This window comes from Phocoena phocoena, chromosome 9 (assembly GCF_963924675.1).
Source record: "Phocoena phocoena chromosome 9, mPhoPho1.1, whole genome shotgun sequence".
Lineage (NCBI taxonomy): Eukaryota > Metazoa > Chordata > Mammalia > Artiodactyla > Phocoenidae > Phocoena > Phocoena phocoena.
The window spans coordinates 40573854-40593432 of record NC_089227.1 but is presented as its reverse complement, the minus strand read 5'-3'; the positions used below and the strand labels follow the sequence as shown (position 1 = coordinate 40593432).

The 19579-nt window shown below is 39.1% G+C and overlaps 1 protein-coding gene across 1 annotated transcript in view; it reads left to right on the top strand.

The window, feature by feature from the left end:
• Window positions 1–2828: 2828 nt before the first annotated feature.
• The window catches only part of SCIN (scinderin), a 79653-nt gene continuing 62902 nt past the window's right edge, over window positions 2829–19579 (top strand). Inside the window, exons 1-3 of the mRNA XM_065884218.1 lie at window positions 2829–3077; window positions 9856–10010; window positions 14630–14791. Of these exons, the coding sequence (XP_065740290.1) occupies window positions 2879–3077; window positions 9856–10010; window positions 14630–14791 (516 nt within the window). The 5' untranslated portion in view covers window positions 2829–2878. The remainder of the gene's footprint in view (window positions 3078–9855; window positions 10011–14629; window positions 14792–19579) is intronic.

The following is a 19579-nucleotide window of genomic DNA, read 5'->3' as shown; positions in this document are numbered from 1 at the left end:
AATATCAAAATTTTAAGTAAAAGAAGTTTAGTATTTTTCCTTTGTCTCAGCTTCCAATATGGCCCCATCTGGCACTGCTAACAATTCTGTATTTTAAACTTTGCTATTTTTTTTTTTTTTTTAATTTTTTTATTTATTTATTTTTTTTTTATTTTGCGGTACGTGGGCCTCTCACTGTTGTGGCCTCTCCCGTTGCGGAGCACAGGCTCCAGATGCGCAGGCTCAGCGGCCATGGCTCCCGGGCCCAGCTGCTCCGCGACATGTGGGATCTTCCCGGACCGGGGCACGAACCCGTGTCCCCTGCATCGGCAGGCGGACTCCCAACCACTGCGCCACCAGGGAAGCCCTAAACTTTGCTATTTTTATCATGATATTTTTGCATTAATTTTGATTTTTAAAATACTGCCTTAAAATAGTATTGATCTTGATTATTGAACTTTTTAGTGCACTTGTAAATTTTCCATCCCAGGCAGGTGCCTCACTTGCCTCACCCTATTGCCGGCCTAAGTAAGAGGGAATTTCACTTATACATCAAAGTTCCGTTTTATTTCTTTAATAAAAAGAAATTATTTCCTTTTATTTTTATTTAATCATTAAAAGGAATTCCTTCACCAGAAGAAATGGAATTATGACTAAAACTGAAACAGAACTTAAGTGATCACTCTGATTTTTAAATTATCTTAAGTCCAGATCACCAGTTTTCATATTTTTTCCCTAGAAGAAAGAAGAGAACAAATAATTATCACTTTATAGATAAAACCAAGACATGTAACGGCTCAGTCACAAAGTTAAAGCTAAGCTTCCTGGTGCTGAATGGGACATACCATAATAGAAGCTTCTCTAGGGACAAGTTTGAAGAAAATGAAAATATAAAGAATACTTATATGAACAAATCTAGGCCAAATAATTTGGATCGAAAGAGTAAGGTTTTGTAAAGAATATGTGCTTCTGAATTAGACACAGTGAGCTTGAATTCTCCTTCGGCCACTCACTAGCTGGGTGATCTTTGACAAGTTCTGAAGCCTCAGTTTCCTCATTTATAAAATAAGCCTTCTCAAACCTACCTATCACTGTTTGTGTTAGAAAGAAAAAAAGAGAACGTAGCTAATAGTATTTATCAATTAGGATCTCAACCTATGACAGATGGTACATACAAAACAGAAAAATTCAGGAGATTTTTTTTTTAGAGGTTTTATATATATATAAGTAGAAGGACAGAGAAACCTAAAGGGATAATGCATCTGAGGGGACAGTTGCCTGAATCCAAACGAGAGAAAAGTCAGATAGAGTTATTTGTCTTTAAAATTAGTGACCTTTGGTGGAGGAAGCCAAGGAAATAAATACTCTGACCTTACTGTCCTCTCTCCCTCTGATTTCCAACCAAACCCTAAGCTAGAGGGCATTGAAGCCCAGTTGCTTTAGCCCATGCAGGCTGGTCTTAAGGGAAGACTGCCAGGAACAGAAGGATGAAGAAGGGGTTTAGAGGAGCAAAAGGAAGCTCACCTCCCTGGTGGCGCAGTGGTTGAGAGTCATACTCTAATAGAGTATGTTATCTGTATTCTTGTAGATGAAAGAATATCAAATATGTCTGGAAAAATACTTAAGAAACTGGTAACTCATACTCTAATAGAGTATGTTATCTGTATTCTTGTAGATGAAAGAATATCAAATATGTCTGGAAAAATACTTAAGAAACTGGTAACTCAGTTGCCTTTGGGGAAAGCAACCGGATGGCAGGTGAAAGAGAGATACATTTTTATTGCACACCTGTACTTTCGAAATTTTTTTACCATGCTCATGTAATACCTATTTTAAAACATAAATTAATTAAGGAAAAAATCAAATGGTATGTTATTAGTTACCTTCCGGGGACTTCTGTAATTTGGAAAACAGTGACAGAAAATGGACGTGCATAAAAACCAGCTTTCTTACTCTACATCATGAGCGATTTGCTTTCTCAATAACAATAAAATCCTTTGCCATATCAGCTTCAGTTAAACGAATGCAAAATAAGGAGTAAACTTCCATCTGTATTTTACAATGCTTTGCCCATGCTGCAAAAGCAAAAGCTGTAGGGAAAACAATGAGAAAATTAGCACCTTGAAGCCAGGTAACAGTTAACTCAGAAGGCAGGCTAAGCATAATATCACACTGAGAAACAGCCCAGCCTGAGAACACCTCAGGAGGACTGCTGTTGTTGTTGTTTTTTAAAAAGCAAACTCTCTTGCCCAAAGGAGGCAGGTGGCAAATTAACCACAGCTCCCTAAACCCCTGGGGACTTACAGAGCTCTGTCCCCCGGGTAAGACCACTATCCTTCCAGGTTTTCACTCTTCCCAAGAAACCTGACATGCTGTTTCTCATGGCATTTTCAAATTGGGAAGATCAGGACGGAAAAACTTTGTCCATCGGGAATGGCGAGACTGGCTGATAAAATGACGGAGTTGTTGATTAACTGTTACCTGGATAGCCAGTTTTTTTTTTTTTTAAACGATGCGCCAACCTGAGTTTTAATTGTTGATCTCCTCCAGCTGTTGCCTGGGAAAATGTCCTTCCTTGGAGGAGGCATTTCCAGGAGTTTCAGCAAGTTGCCTTAGGATCTTATGGTTTCTGAGATTCGATTTTCTTCCGGTTGCGGGGAAGGACATAGGAGGTTGATACCAGGCGCTACGCTTCGGAGGAGAACGGATCGCCTACTCCAAAGCAACTCCGGCCTGAGCACTTAGCCCCTCCCGTTTGGGGGTCCCGGGGCTCCGCCCCCGCAGAGCAAACCGTATAAAACCGCTGCGACCAGGGTTCTTCCTGCAAGTCTGGGTTCAGTCCGACTCCAGGGTCAGCGAGGTACCCCGCCAACTTCCCGGAGCATCGCGTGCCCGAGCCATGGCCCAGGGGCTGTACCACGAGGAGTTCGCCCGGGCGGGCAAGCAGGCGGGGCTGCAGGTCTGGAGGATCGAGAAACTAGAGCTGGTGGCCGTGCCCGAGAGCGCTTACGGAGACTTCTACGTCGGGGATGCGTACCTGGTGCTACACACGACCCAGGCCAGCCGGGGCTTCACGTACCGCCTGCACTTCTGGCTCGGTGAGAGACTGCGGGCGGCCGGGCCCGGGCGCGCCCAGGTCGGGGAAGGGCGTGGCCGCTGGGGGTTGAGGTTTGCGGGCTGGTGGGCAGGGCAGCGCTAGCCGGACGGGCCTGGAGACCCTTCGCGCCGGTTGAGCCCCCGTGGGCCTCCCCCCCCCCCCACTTTGGGCCTGGGCACCTTTTCCCCGCTGGCGTCCGCTCCTGCAAACGCGGGGCTCAGCGAAGTCGGGAGCAGTCTTACCTCACTAGCTTTGACCTTTGTCGTGTCCATCTCCCGGGTTTTGGCGCCGCTTCCTCTCGCTTCACGCCCTTTCACCTTCCAGTCTCCAAACCCACCTCCCGCCCGGGGCGGCCGCCCGCTGCACCCTGGCGCTGGCCAAGTTCGGCTCGCCTTCCGACAGGTTCAGTCCTGGTTCCCCTGTCAGCGAGGAGATGAAGTCAAACAAGTTTGTGGGCATTCGCCGCAGACGGCGAGAATTCCTTTAAGAAAATTATTTAGTTTTATTTTTTGCCCTTGGGCGTCAGCTTAGAGTTCTCTATTATTTGCGGCGATTAATGTTCTGGGCCGCTTTAAATCAGATTCCAGCCTGCCCCGCGCTGCTCGCAGGTTTGGCTAGGAGAAATTCCTGTTGATCAGGATGCTGGCGGCTTTATCAATATCAGTAAATAGCTTTGTATGGCAGAGTTTGTATTTAGATGAGTTGTTTTATAATAATAATTATTATTATTAGTTTTAAATTTATTATTTATGTATCTGAACAAGAAGACAGTTTGGAACAAAACAGCTCCTTCGTCAGTAGTAATTATTTTGGGCTTCACCGGCGCCAGGCTCTCAGGACACTGGGCCTTGAGTGTTCTACTTTTCCCCGTAAACATCCTGAATGTCTAACCTCTCCCTGTGAGATCCTGTGCCAGTGGGCACACCCCGTCTAACAACGCACCGATTATCTGAGCCTTATTGCCTTCTTTTAAAATCAGCTTGCCTCCCCTAGACTGTGTTTATTTTTAGTTTTATTCATGAGTCTATGGGGAAAACACACAAAACCACACACACATACACATTTTGAAGTCCCTGAAAGTCATTTTTTCCACTAACATTGGAAGATTTTAAGAAACAAAATGGTAGAGAACATTAAGTGATGTTCTCAATATTAGCAAAAACCCGGAGCAAACACTCCAAATGAGAAATCCATAGAGGGAGACAGCACTGTTTCATTACAGCACTTGATATTAAAATGTTGTGCTTGCTTGAGGAGGCTGAGGCTGCGATCTAAACTCATTTTGGTTTCCTAGTGTAATGTCACTGTTCCTATTATCACAGACAGTGATTTGCTTATATTTTATACCCCCTAAAAGAAACTCCCCACTGAAACCTTAATGTATAACTTGTGTTCATGAATGAATGATGCCACATAGAATAATAATGTCCTTACCTTGGTTTTTCTGTTTAGAACTTGGATCTGGAATGAGTAAAAGTATCTGAAATACCACATCTGTCATTTTGGTGAATTAAAATGTGAAAGAACTTCATATCATGCTGTGTAGACAGCAGTTAAGTTTGACTTTGTCAGAGGATTCCAAGGGGGCTTTAAACACAATTGTTTTAATTCTATAGGTTCTTCCTTATCCAGGTAAGTTCTTCAAGCACTGTGTTTCGTAGGGTTTACAGATTCGAATTAACCCGTTCATTTAGTGCTCACCAGTTTCAAAAAATGTAATAAAAAATGCTTTGGGCAAAAACATTTTATGATCTTAAAGGTCTACTAAAACTGAACTTAATAGTGTGTTAATTAATAAGTTAATTCAGCAACTTTCAACGTGCCCAGCATTGTGTGCCCAGCATTTTTGCATATGAATGATTTATGAACCTTTCCTGAAACTTTACAATCTCAAAGGTGCAATAAAACAAAAAGTGATATAACCCAGGTAAAATGTCATGAGCACTATGAAAGAGACACCACGTGTCTGTGGTTATGGGGAAGCAGAGAAGCCTTAATGGAAAGAAAGGAAAATGAGGGGAATTGGGAGGGATCTTGTGCCAAGAGAAAATCATGGGAACCATGGAAAGTTTAGCGCATTATAGTCAGCAGGACCTGTAGGTGGAACTGTTCAGCAGCTCTCCCTACTTCAGTTCCCTGAAGCAAGCTGGATTTCATCCAATGTATTCTACTCTAAGACCTAAATTCGGGTGGATTCATGAGGATTATTCAGAGGGACAGATTGAGACAAAGTTCCAAGTGGGAGAGCTGAAGGTTCAAGGAAAGAGAAAATCTGACTAAAGGAAGTCAGTTGGAAGGAAGATGAAAGAGAGTAGAGTTAAAATCAGCCTGGGATAAAAAAAAAGGTGGCTGGTGTAGAAATGAAGAAACCCGCCAAGTAAGAGGAAGAAAGGGGAAACAGGAAGAAGTGGGACACAGAACGGGGAAACAGAGGAAGAGTCATCTTTCCTGGTCTCTCCCTTAGTGTCTTTCCATAGTACCTTTGCATATCTCAGATTATTTCATTTTTTAAATTTATTTTTTGTTTCTTTTATAAAGTAGGAATTTGTTGCATGTAACTTAGAAGTTGTTGCATCGGTCCTTCCTGAAAAAAACATTTCAGCTTTGTACCTAGCAGTTTAAATACATCTATCTGTGCTGGGCTCTTTGTAAGGCATGGGGATCCAAAAAGTTGGGTTACAATATACAATGTACAATACAAGGAGCTTATAATATACAAGGGCTGGAGAGAATGCTGAGAAACTGGAGTTTTGTACATTGCTTGAGGTAGAGGAGAATATAAAACGTACAACCGTTATGGAAAAGAGTCTGGCGGTTTCTTACAAAACTGTACACGCCACTACCATGTGATCCAGCAGTCGCATTCATGGGCATTTAATACAGAGCAATGAAGTTTTATATTCATGCAGCAACATGTACATGCGTGTCATAACAGCTTTATTTGAATAGACAAAAACTTGAATCAGCCCACATATCTGTCAACAGGTGACTGGTTAAACAAGTGGCACATCTATACCAAGGAAGACTACTCAGCAACAAAAGGGAACAAACTGTTGATAAACACAACTCAGATGAATCCCTTAGGGAATTATGCCGTGTGAAAAACAAAATGCCAAAAGGTCTCATGCTATATGATTCCATTTATATAACATTTTGGAAATGACTAAATTTTAGATTTATTGTCACCAGAGGTTAGAGATGACGTAGGGGAGGGGGATTCAGGTGGGAGGTGGGTGTAGTTATAAAAAGGCAACATAAGGGATTTTTTGGTGATGGAACTATGCAGTATCTTGACTATGATGGTGGATATATAAATTTACCTATGTGATAAAATTGTATATAACTAAATGTACAAATACACACAGATGAGTTCAAGTAAACTTGGGAAAATATAAAAAAGGTAAGTGGATTGTATCAATGTCAATATCCTGGTTGTGGCATTTTGTGCTGTACTGTACTTTTATACTTTAATATACTGTAGTATACTAAACTGTACATACTAAAGTTTTACAAAATTTTACATTGAAGGAAACTTGGTCTATTGATCTGTGTGTCTATACCAATTGGTGTCTTCCACCAATACCACACTGTCTTACTTAATTACTCTGACTGTATAGTAAACCTTAATATCAGATAGAATTAGTATTCTTACCTTATTTTTCTTTGTCAAGGTTGTTTTAGCTATTCTAGGGCCTGTGCCTTTCCACACTAATTTTATAACAAACTGACTCATATAATCTGTAATAAACCTCAATATGATTTTGATAGGAATAGAATTAAACCTATAGATCAGTTTGGGGGAAATTGACATATTTATTACATTACAAGTCTCACATTCCATGAATACTGTCTTTATATTTATTAAGGTCTGATTTTTTATTACCATTTTATAGTTTTTAGCATGTAGATCATGTACCTGTTTTGTTAAATATGTATCTGAGTATTTCAGTTTCGTTGAAGTGACTGTAAATGGTATTGTGCTTTTAATTTCACTTTTGCATGTTCATTGCTTCTATATAAAAATGAGACTGCTTTTTATTATTGATTAATCTTCATCGTGCTATCTTGCTGAATGCACTTTTTCTGAAGAGGTTTATTTTGGTAGATTCCATAGAATTTTCTATGTAGGCCATCCTGTCATCTCTAAATAGACACATTTTTTTCTTCCTTTCCAATCTGTATGTTTTTTATTTCTTTTTCCTACCTTTTTCAGTCATTAAAACTTCCTGTGTTATGTTGAGTAGGAGTACTTGCCTTGTTCCCCATCTTTGGGAGAAAGGATTCAGTCTTTGATCATTAAGAATTTATGTTAGCTGTATGTGTTTTGAAGATGCTGTTTATCAAGTTGGGGATTTTCCCCTGTGTTCCTAACATGGCAAGAGTTTTTTTTTTTATCATGAATGGTTGTTCAGTTAACTTAGTCATTAAACCTCTCTTTTTATTTATGCTTTATATATAAAATCACATCCCCAAAACAATTTTAGGAAGTTTACAGCATATTTACAAATATAATATAACATAGTATAAAATAACATAACACAAAACAACATAACATGGAAGGCATTGGGAAAATTAGCATAGGGAAAATAAATGAAGTCATAAGCATACTCATTCAGAACATTTGTAAGTTTTTGAACACTTATTAGAATTTCATCATAATATAACTGAATTTGATTTTAGTTTTCATTTTCAAAGGCTAGTATTGGCTTCATTAAGCTTCATTTTCAAAGGCTAGTATTGGCTAGTATTGGCTTCATTAAGACAGCCTCTTTAGAAGACTCTGGTTTATTCATACTGACATTCCCTGGCCTTGCACAGTGCGTAAGCATCAACAAATGACAGCATAATTTAACTAACTTACTTCTAGTTCATTCATTAGTCGCATGCCCGCCCATTTTCATCTACCTAAAGAGATTACGGTTTCAACTGGTACTCAGGTAAGAATATTTATATCAAATACATCATCCTCAACACCTTTCATATTAACCTTGATTTAAGTTTCCTTCTTAAAGTCTCTCTGTACAAATCTACATCTATGCCCTTATTAGTAATCTAATTTATGGATGGGAAAGTGGACAGAAGAATGATACTAGGCCCTTTCAGACTGCAAAACTGCATGTGTTTTTTATGTGTTAAGTAATTTTCTTTGACCACAACAAGTTCACAAAATTGATATCATGTCAAATACTCTTCTAGCTACTAAATTTTTTTTCTGAGAAGACACTTACTACACAGGTCCCCTTTGAGAGTGAGAGGAGTTGTAAATAAATCCAATTCTTTCTTTTTTTTTTTTTTTTTTTTGTGGTACGCGGGCCTCTCCCGCCGCGGAGCACAGGCTCTGGACGCGCAGGCTCAGCGGCCATGGCTCACGGTCCCAGCCACTCCGTGGCACGCGGGATCCTCCCAGACCGGGGCACGAACCCGCGCCCCCTGCATCGACAGGCGGACTCCCAACCACTGAGCCACCAGGGAAGCCCCCAATTCTTTCTTTAATATACCTGACTGACTCCCTTTCTCCAACTTTCATGAATACTCTTAGTTGGGGTTCCAGTTGAACTATAATATTGTTACAGCTTCTGAACATTTATACGTCAGTTATCCATGGAGGAAAATAACATTCCCCAATCACCTCAAAATTTTACTGGTAATGAGAGTCTGAGTATAAAAAATATCTACTAGTATTGTAATTTCTAAGAGCCTGTGCTTCAGAGTCACAGACACCTGCCTCTGGGTCATGTTCTATCAAAGGTCAACTTTATGACCTCAGGGAAATTACTTGGTATCTCTAAGCCTCCATGTCCTCTGCTGTAACAGGGTAGAAAATGGTTTCTGCTACATTGGGTCACTTGAAGATTAAATCAGATTATCAGTGTAAAACACTAGCGTAGTGCTTGGCCCATAGCAAGGGTGCTATAAAGGTATAAATGTTAGCTGTTATTTTTATTTCTAGAATCATTAATGATTTTCACACAGCTTAAGTAGTGGAAGTTTTTAAATGTCTTTTATAAATTTTGAGGTCCCATCAGGGCAGTCCTGGCTCTGATCTTTGTGTACATCGAAGACACTGGGTTTAAGAATTGGTGTTTGGACCTCAGTGAGGTTGCCTGGATGGGATCTGCATTAGAATTATGAAAATTAACTGTGTGTTGTGTGTTAAATTCCCGGGGTAATACTGCATACGTTAACATTCAAAAGATGTTAGCATTCTGGTTCCTTTACCCTCCCTTTTCCTTCTGAGAATATTATCTTATGCCAATAAGATAGTGAAGTGGGGACAAATGTACTCAAAAACAGTGGTAAAGTCAAGTTACATCCATTTTCCCATTCTCAAAGTGTTGTTTAGCTCTGGCCCATGATGTTTGTATTCCTTACAAATATTAACATATTGACATTTTGGAAGCCTGGAGATTAATTCTGAGAAAGGCTAAAACAACTGAAAAATGTTTTCATAGCCTTATCACTGACTATACCAAATGAATGTGAATCCTACTGGAATATATTATTATATCTTCCCGAACATAGTCTGACAGCGGCGTTTCTTTTAAAATTAAAAATAAAAGAATTGGAAAGTGAGAACAAAACAATTCTTTTAGTTATTAAAATAGTATTTTATATTATACCATTTCTGCTGATTGTTCTGTTGAAGATGAACAATTTATGCATAAATTTATTGTATTGGCATATAATTCAAAGAAAATTTCTGAGTGTTTTCTTATCAGAAGTTCTGCCTTAATCCTGTTTTTGCTTGATAAATGAGGTGCTGTCATTGGCCGTTTCAGGAAAGGAGTGCACTCAAGATGAAAGCGCAGCAGCTGCCATCTTTACCGTTCAGATGGATGACTATCTGGGTGGCAAGCCTGTGCAGAATAGAGAACTTCAAGGCTATGAGTCTATGGATTTTGTTGGCTACTTCAAAGGAGGTCTGAAATACAAGGTGAACACCTCTCTCAAACTGTTTTATGACCCCCTCGTCTTTTCCTATCCATCCACGCCTCATATCTTCATAGAATGAAAGTTCATTGAGGGCAGGGTTTTTTGTTTTGTTTTGTTTTTGTTTTAATCTGTTTTGTTCACTGATATATCCCCAGTACTCTTGAGACCCATAATAGGTGCTTGATAAATGTTTGTGGAATATATGGTATAATGTGTGAAATATTCTGACTTAATTTCATTTGATAGGTTAATTTTTAATGATGCTAAGTAAATATGGGCAACTTGGGCATTAATAGTTTTCATTTTTGCTATTCGAAAGAATCACTTAATTTGCTGCAAATAATCCACAACTTGGGAATTTCAGTTGTTCTGGAATATATTAGTACAGTATTTATAACAATTATAACTTCAGTTAATACAAAGAACTACACACATTTCCCAAATAGTGTAGTATGATCTTGGAAATGATACAAATGAAACCACTGAGTTGAACATATGTGTGGTTGAGCCTCACAAACTCCTATGCATACACTGGCATACGCACCCCCCCCATACACACACATAGAATTTATGTGTTTTGGCCTGAAACAATAATCATCAAATGGTTTTACTTCTGAAACAGACAAACAAACAAACAAACAAAATCCCAAATAATTAAATAGTCTGTGCTTTAAGGCGACCTTCAGCAAAGGATAGCTTTTCCTGGAATTCTCTCAGTGACGCTTGCAGACTGGCCATCCTTCACTATCCCCCCTGCTTCCAAGAATGTTCAGTTAAAGTGTGAGAAACACCTTCTTTAGACAAACACACCAGAAACAATCTTTCTCAAAATCAAACGTCTCCAACAGGTGTTCTGCAGACCGTACCACCCCACCCATCTGCCATATTAGCCCAGTGAAGACCTAAAACCTCAGAACTAAACTAGAATTCTGAATATATACTAAATTTGCCTACTATGATGCCCCAGTTTATTTCTTCTTTTTCCTGATCAGAGCCTTAGTTGAATATTTTGTGATGCCATTGGGATCAGGACAAAACACTTAAAAGTTCTCTTCTCTCTCTTGAAATCATTTTTTTACTCTAGGCTAGAAACTACTAAATATGAAACTATTACCTCTTATTTTATTTAATTCATGAGTTACTTTTATGTGAAATGATCCTGAAACATCTCGTATGTCAGTGAACCCAAGATTTTGAATAAGCTGGGGCTTGTAGTTACTAGAAGCATGTACTGTGCCATCATCCTGGATATAAACCCATTTCTGCCACAAGTGGCTTGTTTGCCTCAGGGCAACTACATAAGCTTTCTGTGTTCAGTTTCCTCAAGTGTGCAATGGATGTAACAACAGCTTTCTTGTGAAGGTGTTGTATGGATTAAGGATTAAATTAAATAATAAAAATACGTATGTTATAGTACATATGCCATCATTCGGGTTTTATGCTATTATTAATCCTTCTGCCTATTAGTGGGGCTTCTGAAATCAAACTTCTGGTTACATACTTAAAAGTGGACATGATAAAAGTAAGTTTACAATTATTGGATAATTATCTTCTAATTATCAACATTAAAACCACCACAAATCAGCATTTTTTAGAAAGAGGATGTTTGCAAATGGAGGTCAAATTTATCAGCAAAAAAGTCATTTTACTGTCTTATCACTAGTGACATTGAGCAGATGACAACATGTGTAGTTGCAACAATACGTGATAGGAAACGTGGAAGCAGAGCTCATTTACTACCCAGAACAGCAAAGATTATTATGTTATACTTAATTTCATGCTTCTAGGAATATAATAAGCACTTCACATGTATTATCGCGTTTAATCTGAAAAACAGCTCCGTGGTGCAGTTTCTATCATTATCATCCTACTAAGATAAGTAAACGGAAGTTTAGAGAGACTGTAACTTGCCAAGCTCTCACAGCTGCTGTGTGACTGGGTGATTGTCTGACTTCAGTGCCTAAGCTGGTAACCATGATGCTATGATGCTCTCAACATAAGTAAATCGTTCAAATGCCCAGATGAACTTTTTAATTTAAGAATACTCTACGGAAAGGATATTGTGTCTGTTTGAAATGCGTAAAACTTGGCCAAGTCTACCATTCCCAAGTCAGCAACAACCACATTTAGTTGCTATATATAAGATAAAGATGCAGCTAGGAAACTTTAATATCATCTTCCCATGTCATTTAATCGACTTGAGTTTTTTTTTCCTCTGTAAGGTTTTATAGGGAGTTGGGGAGGGGTTACAGAGGACTAATTACTTACTACTGGGCTTGCCTGGTGGTGCAGTGGTTAGGAATCCACCTGCCAATGCAGGGGACAGGGGTTCGTGCCCCGGTCCAGGAAGATCCCACATGCCACGGAGCAACTAAGCCCGTGCGCCACAACTACTGAGCCTGAGCTCTAGAGCCCGCGAGCCACAACTACCAACCCCGTGAGCCACAACTACTGAAGCCCGTGTGCCTAGAACCCGTGCTCCACAACAAGAGAAGCCACTGTGATGAGAAGCCCGTGCACCACAACGAAGAGTAGCCTCCGCCCACAGCAACTAGAGAAAGACTGCGTGCAGCAATGAAGACCCAACACAGCAAAAAATAAATAATAAAATAAAATAAAATAAAAAATAAATAATTACTTACTACTACTTCCTTATATTAAATCTCTGGCTAAGCACCTTTCCCAAGCTGAACAAGACCCAGCCCCAATCATGATTATAAATAGCAACAATCAGACATCTGTCAGCCAGTAAAACTGTATTTATGGTGCCCTTGATTTAGAGGATCATCCACCTTGCTTTCTTTCTGTAGAATAGGTAGAAAGAGGCTGGGAGTTTCCAGGGGTCATTCAAACAGTATTCACAGAAGAATTACTGTCTGATACAGACATGTATGAAACAAAAGTTTTTCTTTTGTGCATTTTTGGCATCAAATATTAGAGTCAAAATTAATTTTTAAAATACTATTAAATGTTCACAGACTATATATACTCTGATAGTTCACCATATGAAATTATCCTAAATGTTATATATGTATTCTCAGTCTAAGTCAACTCTATATTTTATAACTATTTTACAGAACACAGTGTTCTTATGCTATTTTTTTTATCAGATTGCACTGTACCTCTTATTTAAAAAATTAAGGTGGCCAAGCATAGTAATATGTAGGTGAAGAACTTGAATTTATTTTTATTGTATAATACTTTGTGTAGTCAAGAAATACGGCAATCTTTTTAAAATTATGAAGTGGGAAATTACTATATATTTGTAAAAGCTTGTGGTTGTAATTGTCTGGAAGTCAACATTTAGCATATACTAACAAAACCTTTTTATTCATGAGGGCCTTTTGGAGAAGGGGAGAAGTCTAAAGTCAATGGAAATTTAAAGAATGCGCTGTTGATTTCATATGAAGCTTCACTTCTTTTTTTTTTCTGTACGCGGGCCTCTCACTGTTGTGGCCTCTCCCGTTGCGGAGCACAGGCTCCGGACGCGCAGGCTCAACGGCCATGGCTCACGGGCCCAGCCGCTCCGCGGCATGTGGGACCCTCCCGGACCAGGGCCCGAACCCGCATCCCCTGCATTGGCAGGCGGACTCTCAACCACTGTGCCGCTAGGGAAGCCCAGAAGCTTCACTTCTTTCTTTGGATTTACTGTATAATGTTGATGTAATAAATTTGAAAGTTGGATTATTTTATAGGCTTCTTATACTGCTAATTTTCTTACCATATTATCGGGGAGGCTTTTGATCAATAAATAACAGTTTTATTTACACTACACCTTTATTCTGCACGTTACCTCATAGTTAATTATGGAAGTAAATAAAGATTATTGTCCTTAACATTTAATTCGGGAAAAGAATGAAAAAGGGAAAAGCTGATTTCAAATGGTGCAAGAAGATGTGCTTGATTCAGTCAATCTGTTTTTCTTCAGCATTTCTTAATTCAGTGTGGTTGTACTTTGATTTTCATTTTGTTTTGGTTGGGGATGTGCAACCAGATTTAGAGTATAAATACTTAGGCCTGGCATATTTTGTATACACTCTTTATCTAAATAAATAAAACAGGTGATTTTTTAATGTAAAAAAAACAAGGACCAAAATTAGGAGCAGCCCATACCTGGCCAGCACTCAGTTCCCTTCTCTGACCTGAGGCTGTGACCGTGGGAGTTTTGGGCTGCCTGATTCTCTAGGCGCTCCTCGTCTGTACTTCTGACCTCTGAATCTCTGTTAACCTCCTGTCACCTTTTTTTCTGAAATCCTTGTCTACCTTCTCACTCAATGGTTTGAGAACCATTAGTTCCCAGAGGACAAAAGCTACAGCTCTTTTCTGTTTATGTAGCAGGTTTTATGCATGGAAGGTTTTCAGTAAATATTTGCAGTATTAAACTGAATGGTTAAAATAGGAAGGACAAAGAGCCTAAAACAAAACAAAACAAAAACCTGTTGATTCGCCAGGAAATTCTCTTCTGCATATTTAATTTTTCACATGCACTTAAGTGAGTATTTTATCTTGGCTTAACAGGCAGCTTGGCACCAACACCTGAGGTTTTCTAAGCTGCTGTGTCTAGTTCGAAGCCTCATCCTTTTTTGTTTGTCTGTTTTCTATCTTCCTTCCACTGATCAGGCTGGAGGTGTGGCGTCTGGACTCAATCATGTTCTCACAAATGACTTGACCACCCAGAGGCTCCTGCATGTGAAAGGTCGGAGAGTGGTCAGGGCCACAGAAGTTCCCCTAAGCTGGGACAGTTTCAACAAGGGTGACTGCTTCATCATTGACCTTGGCACTGTAAGTTTTATACACACATGGAGATGTCTAGAGGAAAGTAAATTGTCTTCAGATCAAATCAGATGTATGTGTCATGGAAGATAATCACTTTTTCTACACACTTAGGAAAAGGTCATGTTTATGTGAGAGGCAATTATATCATATGACTAATTGGCAAGTATTGAAATGACACATAAAGCAGGACTTCAAAGTTTTTATTTTCTTTGACAGGTTTAGAATGGAGTAGTGATTTAGTTCTTCCTACCATAGAACAGAAATTGAAATTTTTAATATATTTCCCCTTCTTGAACAGAGCTTCCTCTAATTATTTTTGTCCCTAAGTGTGTGTGGGAAAACATTGCTTGAGGGGGAAATTGATTCCCCCAGGAAGCAAAGATTCTAGAATTTTAAATTGACATAGGATTAGTCTAAACAGCCTGCCTGGAGAGTTTTGGGAAACTATTTTAACAAATATTAATATATCCCTTACATCCACACACATAATACTATTTCACACTTTTTTTTTTTTAAGATTTAATTTTATTTATTTTTGGCTGTGTTGGGTCTTCGTTGCTGCACGCAGGCTTTCTCTAGTTGCAGGCAGCCAGGGCTACTCCTTGTTGCAGTGCGTCGGTGTCTCATTGTGGTGGCTTCTCTTGTTGCGGAGCACGGGCTCTAGGCGCATGGGCTTCAGTAGTTGTGGCACTCGGGCTCTAGAGCGCAGGCTCAGTAGTTGTGGTGCATAGGCTTAGTTGCCCTGCAGCATGTGGGATCTTTGTTCCCCGACCAGGGATGGAACCCATGTCCCCTGCATTGGCAGGTGGATTCTTATCCACTGCGCCACCAGGGAAGTCCCTATTTCACACTTTTTAATTTTCTCAGAATTATTAAAAGAAAAGGCACAAGTACAAATGTCAAGTATCATCTTAGTTGGATGGGCAATATCTAACTTTTCATCCAGGAAAAGAGGCCTCTTTAATGTCAGGAATACTTTTCATTATTATTATGACAAAGAAGTATTATTGCAAGGTCTTGTGCTAGACTCTAGTAGGCAGGATTTGAGTTGTGTCTTTAAAACTTTGTAAGGTTTTAAAAAACCTAAAAAAGTATTCCCTGCCACTGAAAACCCACGTGCAAAGGCAAAGAAGGCAAGAAGCACAGAGCACGTTTATGTTGTCCTTTTTCTTCTAGGGATCGTAATTCTCATCACACCACATACATCAGCTTTCCCATCATCATCCATAACATTTCTAGGTCAAGCATTGTTCAGGGACTTATTGCTTCAGTTAGCATGAGGCTTGGACTGTCTATAGAACTTGCTCAAGGTGGCACAGCCAGTAAATAATGAGGCCAGGATTAGACCCTACATATGTCTGATTCCCACCTAAGCCTTTTGCTTTACTGCCTCTCCTTGGGCAGTATTTTGGGGAAGAGCATCAGACAGAGGCCAGACAAGTTTATTTCATATATATATAGAGGGGACACTGAGGATTTTAAAAATGCAGCTACACAAAGTTCAGTTTAAGCAATATTAATCTGGCAACAGCATAGAGATTAAATATGCTAAGGTTATAAATAGTTTGGAAAATGACGCAAATTATAAACTTCTTTGGGTTCTCTAAGTTAGGATACACCTCTAGTTTTATTACTGCTAATGTATAATTCGACTGTCTTGGATTATACCAGCTGTGTGCACAGTTGAAATTATGATATTAATGCCCAAAGTACAATTCCCAGTGTCACACTTAGATGTCTGCACCCAAAATGGCAGTACTCTTGCCCTGTATCTCACAGTGAATTTCATGGAAATATCCTTTTCAACCTTAGATGCTAACCTGTTCCCCTATCCAGGCTTAAGTCCTAACCTTCAGGTCTAGGCAGAAAACAGATACTAGTCTCTCTCTCCATTCCTCTGCAACCAAAACCACAATTTATACAAATAGATGATCAGGTATATTAAACCATGCAGTTCCAAAAACGGCACTCAGAATCTCTCAAAGCCAATGCACAATAATTGTCTCCCTCAACTACTTACATTTTATAGCCCTTTATCCCTTTATAATTTGTAAAGTATTTTACATGTAAGGTGGTATTGTTCATGGAGAAAGTGGACCTCAGTTTTCATCCGAGTTTAGTGTAATCTCAGGTTCTCATCTATAAAAGTCGGGTATTTGATTAGATGAGCTTTGAGGCCCCTATCTACTTCCCACTGATAATGTAATTCATCACTGCCATTACTTGAAAATGTTTCTTTTCTAAAAAAGTATTTTATGTGTAATGTAATTGCTCTACAAATGCAATATTCTCTTTGTCATGAATAGTATCCAACTGAGCTTTCCAACTCTCTGCTCTTTGGTCCTGAGCTATTCATTAACCTCTTGGAGCCTTAACTTCCTTATTTCTTTTTCCTTCTTTTTTTTTCATCTTAACTGTGGTTTCTAATGACACTGCTGATGTTAGCCGACTCTAGTTCAGTCCCATCTGACACACAGTCATATCTGGAAATCGCAGTCACCATCCCAGTTTCACAAGAGGAAGAAATGCCTTAGAAGGTGTGAGGAAGTCACTTGCATTAATGCAGGTTGAATGGTGATCTGGGATAGGACCTGGGTGTTTCTGTTTCTGTCACATCCTTTTCATTCCACTGAGTGAACTTGGTAGTATAGAAGATGATGTGCCTCTATAACAGAGTGTCTTGCAATAGTTTCAGAATCTGCTGAATTCAGAATTGATTATGTCTAATATGGCTTAGAATCTACCGAAAGTAGTGTTGTTAATGAAATTATTTATTATTTTGTTGAACAAGTATTGAGTTTCGACAGTGGGCTAGGTAGTTGAATGCTGTGATAGACCAATTCTAGCTCTAGTAACATACGCTCTCTTCCCATAGGTAATATCTGCGCATAGAAGTAGTCCCCACAAATCCAGCCTCATGTAATAGGGACAGTCTCTATAATAAGATTCGAGGACATTCACCTGTTTAATAGTAAATTTTCTTTATTTTATGTAGTTAATTTTCTTTAATGAATTTCAAGTTATCTCCTGCTCTCATGGTTGGTTAGAGACATTTGGAATGATTTTGTTGCAGAGATACTTGAAGCTGATTTTCTCTTATGTTGTGGAACTTTCCCACACCTCACAGGGATATTCTAGTAAGAATCAAGTCCTGGATTCCTAAGTACTTTAGAACAAATACCCACATGATCTGTGTTTGTGTAATTAACCTTTAACCAGTTGTTATGTCGCCAAAAGTTTCTAAAAGGTGATAAGATCTTGCAGTTACCTTGGGAACTTTATTTTTAGGGTGTGTCACAGTAAACCAAGAAGGGAATCAACATTTTCTTTATCATAGTATTTTTATAACAGTTACTGAGTTAATTATTTCATGACCACTTTCTGCTTTAGTGGACACAAAGGGAAGCCAATGCCATCCCTTCAATCTTGTTTTATTACCCAGGTATAAAAAAGATAGGTTGAACCTCTAGAGCTGTCACCAAACTAAAGCCAGCTGGCCAACACTAAGGTTATGGATATAACCTAAATCCCATATCTTGATTGTGTTTGAGGGAAGTGAGCCTTTTATGATAAACAATCACTGGTATTAAGGTGATGTGCCATATACCTTAGAAACATTTACTGTGGTAGGATTTTAGACCACAGTAAATATTCTCTAGACATGACAGCATAACCTTTTCAACCTAAAGCATGAGATTGTAAAATTATTCATTTAATTACAACATCAACATCTAAGAGGATGATTTGGTTAAGTTGTCTTATATTCAGTGTATTTTCAGAAAATAATATGGGATGTGGCTAGACTTCAGCAATTTGGAATTTACTGAATTGTTGGAAAATGCTTTTGAAATATATATTTTAATGTTGGTGAATTTATAAATCATTACTTTCCACTATTTTTAAAGATATGAGGAATATATAGAAATTAATAAAATTACATCTCAATATTTCAACAAAGCATCAGTAACCCCAGAAGTGAATGATAATGGAAAGAGCCCATATTCTTAGAGTTTGGGATATGGCGTTAACTCTTTTAGAAATACATGTCAGAGCCAGCCACTAGTGGAGAATTATGTTTCACAGGAATAGGAACCTGTGGTGAGTTTTTAATCGTGGTGTTCTGCATGTTCTGTTTCCTTGTTAACTTGTTTGGTCAGTTATGCAGCATTGCCCTACTGCCTTAGCTATTTGTAATCTATCCCGCCCTCTCTCATAGTCAGTCATGCTGCTTTGAAAAAGCAGCCTACACTTCCTCATTGACCAGTTGGCCTTCAACCCACGTCTTCTGACTTTCACTACCACCATTTCTTTGAAACTCTTCTTCCGATGAGCATCTTCTGATTTAGCATCTGCTAAATCCAGTGGCCACTGATCATTTTCCACTTGCCCCTGTGCTCAGTTGACACTTGACTTTCCCTTTTCCTTCAGTCTCACTTCTTCCCTGGCTTCCTGTTTCTCCTCCCTTTCAAGCCACCCTTTCTCATTGTTCACATGGTCTGCCCACCACCACAAGTTGTTGCTTTTTTAAGGATTCTACTTTTGATCATTGTCTTTTCTTTATACATTCTTCCTGAGCAAACTCATCCTTACCCAGAGCTTCAACTGCTCACCCCCTAGTAAATCTCAGCATTATAGTCCAGCTCAGACCTCTTGTGTGAGCTCTCTGTCAGTATTTCAGATTGTCTCCGAGATATTTCAGCTTGTGTATATCATGAGAACCTCAGACTTGATAAATCGAAAAACAGAGCTCATCAGTTTCACCCTCTCATTCCAAAATGATTTCTCCTCTTGTCC